This window comes from Megachile rotundata, chromosome 10 (genome assembly GCF_050947335.1).
Source record: "Megachile rotundata isolate GNS110a chromosome 10, iyMegRotu1, whole genome shotgun sequence".
NCBI classification, from domain to species: Eukaryota; Metazoa; Arthropoda; class Insecta; order Hymenoptera; family Megachilidae; genus Megachile; species Megachile rotundata.
In genome coordinates this window covers 17,182,633-17,191,634 of record NC_134992.1, presented here as the reverse complement: position 1 = coordinate 17,191,634, position 9,002 = coordinate 17,182,633, and the positions used below count along the sequence as shown (strand labels likewise).

At 38.6% G+C, this 9,002-nt stretch overlaps 1 protein-coding gene across 1 annotated transcript; it reads left to right on the top strand.

The window, feature by feature from the left end:
* The first annotated feature begins 4,573 nt into the window (after positions 1-4,573).
* LOC143265303 (uncharacterized) lies at positions 4,574-8,666 on the top strand. The gene is made up of 5 exons (XM_076536595.1): positions 4,574-5,718; positions 5,862-6,124; positions 7,110-7,387; positions 7,553-7,819; positions 8,274-8,666. The coding sequence occupies exons 1-5, from the start codon at positions 4,687-4,689 to the stop codon at positions 8,513-8,515; spliced, it is 2,082 nt and encodes a 693-aa protein (XP_076392710.1). The 5' UTR covers positions 4,574-4,686; the 3' UTR covers positions 8,516-8,666.
* Positions 8,667-9,002: the final 336 nt, after the last annotated feature.

The following is a 9,002-nucleotide window of genomic DNA, read 5'->3' as shown; positions in this document are numbered from 1 at the left end:
AATTTAATCAGCGTTTCAGTCGCTTCAAATGCGATTCGTAACTAATAAAGAATTGAAATTACGGTTTTACTCTTTATTGCTATTGTTCCTTGTTTCATTTCTTATTCGTTCTTTATAAATTTCTAAATTTTTTCATTTTTAAACTCCTACATCCTGAAACCTTCTACAAAACCTAAATCCCTAAATCATCTAATTCTTAAACCCCCAAATCCTCAAATCCCCAAATCCCCAAACCCTCAAAACTCCTAAATTTCTAATCTCTAATTCCTAAATCCCCAAATTCAAAATTTGATATCCCACGAGACCATTGCAACCCCTCCACTTTCCCATCGCTGTCATCCTATCTAATGCAACTTCCGCTCGTCTTGCGCACAAAATAATCGACAAATATTTCAGTCATTTGCCGAAGCAACTACATTACGTATATACGAGACCATTAAAACGCGCTGCTGCGAACATGTATTTTGTATCCCGCTTATATTCACTGAGAACTTTGCTATTACTTCGGTAATTTGTTTCGGAAGATGGAAGACGTACTTATCCTGAAACTTTTACAAAACACTTCTTGCTTCGTTTCGGTGCTAAACGCCTGTAAATTGTTCGTCAATCATGGCGAAAGTTGTGCTTTTTATTGATCTTTTTTGAAGGAGCCGAAGTTCAGTCATCAATCTTTGATGTATCACTACTTTTATTATTTTTTAACCGATCATGATTAAATAAGTAGTCAACGTGGAATTTATGTAGTTATTTTTACAGAACTTTAACCTTTATATTGACACCTCATGAGCTTCATTTTGATGTACTTTTATGTCACGAAATTATACTACAATTTCACATCTCAAAATGAATAACAATATTCCGACTCCGTTGCCGCAATAAACGAGCCGCCATTTTCTATCGAACAAAGTGTCCTTTTAACTTTGAAAACATTACGAATTCCCTAACAAATAAAACCCGAACCGTTCTAAAAGAAGTATTTTAAAAGTAACGATAGTTGAACGAGCGTCGAATTCTATTTGAAACAAAAAGCTCGTTCAAGTGCGGGCGAACTTTTCGAGCTACACGAGAATTCCGTCGATCCCGGTACTCCGCGGGGGAATAAAAAGCTTCTCCGAATGGTCGCAGCTTTCGTTCGAAACGTTTAGAACCGCGGATGAAGAAACAACACGACGCACCGCGGTTCACGGTGGATCGATCGAACTTCGTTCTATCCGGGAAGACAAACAGCAAAGTTGCGAGAGCTATCCTGTTACCGCAAGTTTGCTTTGTACAACCACCTCCTACAAGTTTCATACACAGAATCAGGGAAATTAGCGCGCACTAACGGAACGCTCCTTTTTGCGCCGCTGGAAATTCATAGCCAAGTTGCAGTGGTACAAGAAATACATGGCCAGACACGCGTTCAACGTTAAACGGAGAACTGCCTCGAAACGACCAGCGCAGATGCTTTCCAGTTATAATTAGTATCTGGGGCCGATTTTGCTGGTACAGTTTGACGATATTTTACTTCTCACGAGTTCTTGAAATTTTTTCATTCTTAAAATGCCAAATTCCTCAATCGTGAAATTCTAAAGTGCCCATCTGATAAACAATCTCCTTGACCAGTACCACCCTTAACCGGCACTCTCATTTTGAAATCTAGAACACGAGCATACGCGCGCAACCCACATGCATGATGTATAGAAAAGGGTCTTCCCAAATTACCCGGAGTATCTACGATCGCAGTGGATAAATTATAGACCCTGAACGTGATACAAATCGTTATCCGTAGATCGTGCGAAACGTATCCTGTCAATAGCACACCCTAACCACGGAATCGGAAACAACCCTTAACGATACCGATCCCTCTTTTACCGTCCGTTTATCGGGGCATCTTCGATTCGAACGCACGATCGTTGAAATTTACGTCGGTTCCGTCGAAGGTTTCAGTATTATCGGCAAGTTTCCCTGGAGAGGTCTCGAATTCGGTTACGAGGAGCTGGAACTCGTTAAAAACGAACAGCGAAAAGACGAGTGAGTATTTTTTCTTCGTTTGGCGGTGCGTCGCGAAAGCTGTACGGGGCTCAAAGGAACAGAAGTGGTTGCAGCCGACACAATACCGTTGCCATTAAATAGCGTTTATGCAACCTTCTCGTTGCTGACGGTGCGCGAGACAGGTATTGTCGGTCGATGAAAGTCTACGAGAGACACGATCTCCTCTGGCAGAAAAATTCAATGGATGACCCGATTTGATCTTCCGCGATGGAAATTGATTGATAGATGAGCGCGATCAGTCGCTTCGATCATTTTTCAATGCAGATTGCTTTTGTTAACGTGTTGATAGGTTTTCGGGTTGGAGTTTACAATTTGGGGGATGGAAACGCTGAACAGGAATTTTTTCGATGTAAAGAAGTTTAGGAGTTTGGAAAGTATTATTTACAAATTTAATCCCTAGTCTAATGACGTCATTCTTCGTAAAGACAAATTATCGTGGAAGTATCTTGTACCTCCGAAAGTAATTACGAATCATGAATAATTAATTCCATTCTGGTGTTAAGGTTCGTTATGTAATGATTCTAACATCCTCAACTAAGTTATGGTTAGCGGTAGAATAATTAACACAGAATGGAAAATTAAACCGGCAAAGTCAAAGGAAAAGAGGATTATAAATTACTCTTATAAAATAAACAGTAATTGATATTTTACAATTTGAAAATTTATATTTGGTCAGCGTAGCCCGTCGGGGCGAACAGAGGTTAGATTAAAGAAATTCAAACGTTTTGCGACCAGTTAATCGAAACGGTGAGCATAAAATGTACGTCAGTTAAAACCCTGATCCTGACAAAGGAGCAACGTATAATATCTGCTAGGTAAATTGGATGGCTACGAACAACAATTTGTTTGGAACACAGACCGAACCTTTCATCGTTGCAGTGAATTTCGTTGCATCGTACATAGAGTCCGTTCAATGTAAACCACTATTTACTCTCCGTTAACAAATAATTTTAATTAAAATTTCAACTTTAAATCTCGACATTTTTCTGTTTATTATGGAAATGGCATAATTACTTACGTACAGTTTTCGAAAGTGTGCTTTGTTTTCTACAAATTAACCGAAAATAATGGAGGTTATTATAACCGTTGTATCGATTTACTACAAAATTATGGCGACTTTTCAAAATAATTAATCGCACGATTTATGCAAAATTTCATTCCAAAGCGGTTCATATGCATGTCGAATTTTGCCGCAACATATTGCAGCGGTAAAATGATGACCAAAAGCCATCATTTAGTTCAAGCTGTTTATTTGAAGCCATTAATTGCTGATTTTGCAGGATGACGGTGCAACGTGGTGAATAATATTCGCATTTTATATCAAATCACCCGAAAGTACATTAAATCTGGTAACTATTTGATGCGGCTTATTAGTGATATGTACACGGTGGTTAGTTTATGCATGTCGCGACTTTACTATTTTGAACTTTCAGAACTTGGAGACCTTACAACTTTGTCAGTTTGAAATTACTAAAATTATTGAATGCTGCAACGTCTGCTTTTCTCTCGTAATACTACTTTCGGGTTTAGATTGTAAAATAATTGATTAGGCTATATATCTAACATTCTCATCTTTAAGAACTGTCAACGAATCTAATCTTGCAATTGAAGCACGCTCATAGGTGGTAAAAATGTGTCCATAGATCTTGTTGACATAGAAATCTGTGCACTATAAATCCTCCAGTTTCCAGACCATTTCTGGAGGACCAAGAGTCATTCAAGCGTTTACGAATGGCCCCATCAGGCCATAGATCTTCCGCAGAATAAAAAACTGTTCTTCCGGCCACTATAATCTTCACCGTCTTGTTAACGCGTTCTTCGCTCTCTCTTTCTTCCATTATTCATTCTCGCCATTTTTGTTTCTTGCTTAACTTGTTCTTACACTTCCATACACCGTCCCTAAAAAAGAATTAAAAATAATAGTCTTCGTTTTTATTCAATAATCTAATAATAAGATTATTTCAAATTTACTGCTCTTATCTACATTTTGCAAGTGTTTAACAATACGGTTGTATCGTTATCGAACCACTTAACCATCAGCATGTAAATGAAGGGTAGTTAAATTGATTTGCCGCAACCTGGAAGCTGCCCCTACAAGAACTGAAGCGTCTTCTATAATCGAATTAACGAGACACCTCTCGGTGTTCGGCAAAGGGCTTTGCATCAAATCCTGTGCTTGTAAGTTCTCAACTTGTAACCGAGTTGCTGTACATTTTCCGCTTTTTCTCAAACATTCTCCCGTTTAAGTCCCTTCCTACACCAGCTATCTCGAGGAGAATACTAATTTCTTACGAGAGCTTTCTCAATCTTCCATCGCTCGCATTCCTTTTTCAGGAAACGTTGCTCTCAAAATAATTTAGAAACATATTTCTTGTAGAAAGGAACCTACTTTTCTATCTTAAGTAGACATTACGTCTAACTTTGAAAATACGTATCGACTGAATTGATCCTGTAGCGAGTGTTCCTCGAAAAGCGCCATCATTCCTTTACCCTACCTCAGAAGAATTCTATAAACGTCGAAATTTATTTATAGGCGAAACCTCGCGGGCATTAAAATACGAAGGGGTTCCGGTAAACACGTACGGCTACACGTGCTATAAATTCAGCTCCAAAGGGTGACAAGATAAACGCGTCTCGCAGCGTCCTCGTACGATGTCCAGGATCCTACTAGCGATTTTCGTCTACTCGTCCATTCCGCTGCACGTTGCAGCCGTGTTTTTCACGCCAGTCGAGCCTGACAACTTGTCCACTATCTACCGTTTCCTGGAAAAATGGGCCGGGAACAGCTACGTCAAGTTGGTGACGGTGGTCCTCGACGATTACCAACAGGACTACGACTTCAACATTCAACATTGCGTTTTCGACGCTCTAAACGTTTCCATAAAAATGGTCACCATAAAACACTTAATTTACCTCAGGTTCGGGAACATGAATCGCGATTATGAGTCGTTCGATCAGGGTAGCTGCGTGGTGCTGTTGTTCACCGATTTCGAGCACCTCAGGCAGATCTTCAACTCGCCTCATCTGATCTCTTTTTGGCAACCGGATAAATTTTATCTCTTGTACGACTACACTCATAAATCCGTCGACTGGTACGAGGTGAAGAGGTTCTTTCAATGGGGGTTCGAGAAACTGTGGAGATTCAGAAGGATCTTTAGAGTGATGGTGTTCATAGGCGAAAAGATAATCAGATACGATTTGATCGACTATGCTGGTTACCACACGAGGTTCTTCTTCAACAGCAGCTGCGATTGGTATTGCGTGAAGAACAACGAGGACAGTATTTTGATGGTGAACGAACCGGACAAGACGTTCGTAACTGACTTCTTCGAGGAAAGGGCGAATTATCACATGTACCCTTTGAAGGTCTCCATCTTCAGAACGAGTACCATGCCGGTAATCGGCGGAAAATTTTCAGGAATGGATTTTAAGTATCTGGAAGAAGTTACTAAAATGTTGAATGTTACTACAGTTTTGATGAAGTCTCCGGAAAAGTTTGGTTGGCAGGAGAACGGCATTTTCTTTGGGACAATTGGACATCTGGTGTATCAGTTGGCGGATGTCTCGTTCAATCAGTTTTTTATAAAGGATTATCTGACTAGACAGGTGGAGTTCACTACGGCTGTAGGGAACGACAAGCTCTGTATTATGGTGCCTAAGGCACCTCCCATACCTGATTACCTGGTAAGACAGAATTCCTTTTATTGCGACGTAATCAGAGAAACAGGGGAGAAACAGATTTAGACCCCTCGATCTCGCAGATCCCTAAATATTGAAGCCCGTCTCTTGTTCACGATACTAACAGGAAAAATTCAATTGTGCTTCAGATATTCGTTAAAACCTTCAATGGAGAGGCATGGATGCTCATATTCCTGGGATATTTCGCAATCCTCGCAATTACTATGATATTAAGGGATGAAAGGAATCGCGAAATCTTGGATAATCTTTCTGACTGTGAAGCGAAATGCTTTTATGCGTTCTTAGCTTTCCTTCACGCGTCTTTTAGCAGAAATTCTTGTTTTCTCGCGGAACAAAACGAAGCTGCTATAAATGGAGACACGAAGAAGGGAGAATATAATGGGGTTGCACGGTGAGTGGATCGAACAGTACGCTTTCAGTTTGCCTCCACGATAATTGTGTTGTTTTGAAGAACTGAAATTAAAGATAACACCGGGAACGTACTTTTCTTTTTGTTTATACAAATTTCAATTTAATTGCCATTTTTAATCAAATTAGATATTTGATACGAAATTTAATTTCGGTCTTCCTTCAATTAACAGTTCCGTGTCTTTGTTTTTCTAGTTTCTCGACCTACATTTTATAAACGTTATAGAAATAAAAGAATATGTAGTTCCAAATACGGAGAAAAAATTGGGGAAAAACGCATTTCAAAAACACGGGAAAAGGAAAAAAACCGTATTAATCTTCAAAATAATATCAGCGTCAGAACATAACTCCCTTTCTCATTCTTGTAATTCTTTTTATTACATACTTCGCAGAAATCCGAACGATTCGATTTCTAAACAGAAAAGAATGGTACAGAAAGCAAACACAGGAAGTCGGAAAATATTATATCCGAGTCGCATAAATATCTGTTTGAAAGCTCAACGTCACGCGTGCATACGTCAAAGCAGTAATTTTGCATCGTCTAAAAGTGTACAGAGAAAATGGTCTAAATAAAGGCTACTTCGACCACTTTTGTATTTCAGAATTCTAAAATTTATTCGACAGAATAAACAAATATTTAAAAAGAAATCTTTAATCATTCTAAATTAACCCCCATTAAACGATAGTTAACCTAAAAGTTTATTTTACCTTCTCAACGTATTTTTAAATATTCCAGCCAGAAAATGTGTACTTCCTCTTAGATTATTTTAAGAGTCCGCAATTAGAGCACGCCTTTAAAGATGCTTATTTTTGCGTTTGTTTTCAACGTATAATTTGCAGCGCACATTACTTTCGCTCGGCTTGTTTTAACTACTATATGAAGCAGTGTATCTTGGAAATATTTAACAGGCTTTGCTATATATCCCGAAATAAAAGTTCCACGTTCTGCGTCTTTTTCTATTCCACAGTAATCCATTCCGAACGGATCGATACGAGCCTTGGAAAATCTCACGAAACTTTTTGTCCCATGTTTTATCCGCGGGCAAATATTTGGTTCACATGTATCTGCAAATGATACAGCCATTCGAGTCGAAACGAACCTTGTTTCCGCAGAGATTGATACTCATGTGTTGTATGTTGATGAGCATCATTCTAAACGGAGTGTTCACGTCCCAGCTTGCTTCCTTTCTCAGCAAAAGAATATATTACGAAGACATTGATACGCTGGAACAGTTGGACCGAAGTGGTAATCGATTTAAAATAAAATTGTAGGAGTAGACAAATTTTAAACTCGAGGTGTACGATAGCTGTTTCATAATTTCCCGTATTCGGGAATGTTTTTAATAAGAAATTATGTGGAATTTATTTAAGATGCAATATCATAAATATAATAGAATTTATTGCTTTGAAGGACTTCCAATTTTGACCAACTCGAGAGATATCATGGATGACGCATTAACGGATTCTACGTCACCGGTGCTGCAACATCTTCGACGCAGATTGCAATATGCAAACGACTCGGAATCGAATAGAAGACTCTTTGAGACGAAAGATGCTGCTATTATCCATCGACTGGGTACCATATCATTGAAATACGACGAGTTCGAAAGAAAAAAGAACGTGCACATACTCAAAGAGCATCCGAAATATTATGTGATCGGTTTCGCAATGACTAAAGGTTCGTTTTATTATTTAACGTTCGTAAGTGGAACAGGAAAACATCCCCTAATGGTCCAGGTAGCTTATTGGTCAAAGAAGCTGTTTGGAAAAGGAAACATTTTTCCATCTGCATGTTTTACATGATTTCATCTCTCGATGAAAAATTGATCGAAGATACACACAGAGCGTGGACATTGAAAAATCGTGTTTGATTTAAAATAAATTGAAGCTCCGAAGCGTTTGAAAGTTTTCACGTTTTTAAATTTAAATCGCGTAATTTGCGAGGTCAGAAATTTCGATGCCACATTTTCGAAATCTAGAAGATGGAATTTCTAAGTATGCGTCGGTAGATCCATCAAACCCTGAACTAAATTTTCGAGCGATTTATCATGGAAAAACTGGTGCAAGCTTGAGAATATTCGCGCCGGTTGTCGATAGCAGCGGCTATTTGTAAAACATGAACGGTGTTGCAGGATCTCCATTCCGCAAGCGTATAAACAGTATCCTGGGGAGATTGAACAACGGCGGTTTCTACATGAAATGGTACCAGGGCATGTTTCAATCGCAAAAACATTTGTTTAGAGAGCAAAAGCCGTCGGAACATCGAAAGATCACGATCAGACATCTTCTCATTCCGTTTGCGATTCTTCAACTCGGTTTGGTCACGAGCACGATCGTATTTATTCGCGAATATAGACAAAACAATCCCCGATAACTAGTTTATCCTCTTCAAAGGAGAAGCAACAGAGGAACGCAAGCGGGGAAACACAAACGAGAACGGACGGGGAAATCGGTCTGCTTTTTTCGGGAATGTTTTATTCGACGAAAATGAAACGGGACAGCTGGAAATTTTGTTTGCAAAGTACATACACGGTTCTTTCTCTGTTTATCATACTCTTATCATGAAATTGTATTAAACTTTAACATTTCGAAATCGGTTTTTTGTGATAACTTCGATGTAACTGTCGACCATTTTATGTTAAAAGTATTAATAAAATTTTTGTTAACGCTTAAGCTGTAAATTGGTGTATCATTTTGATGAAGTTTAAACTTTCAAATTGTACCAGATTTTTAACCTGGCTTTTATTTGATATAATTAACAGCTTTTAATTTTTTGTTCAAAATATTATGGATTCATGCAGGCACTTTTGTGAAACTTTCAACGTTAAATTGATGTAACAGAAGTGGCACTTTGCGATACC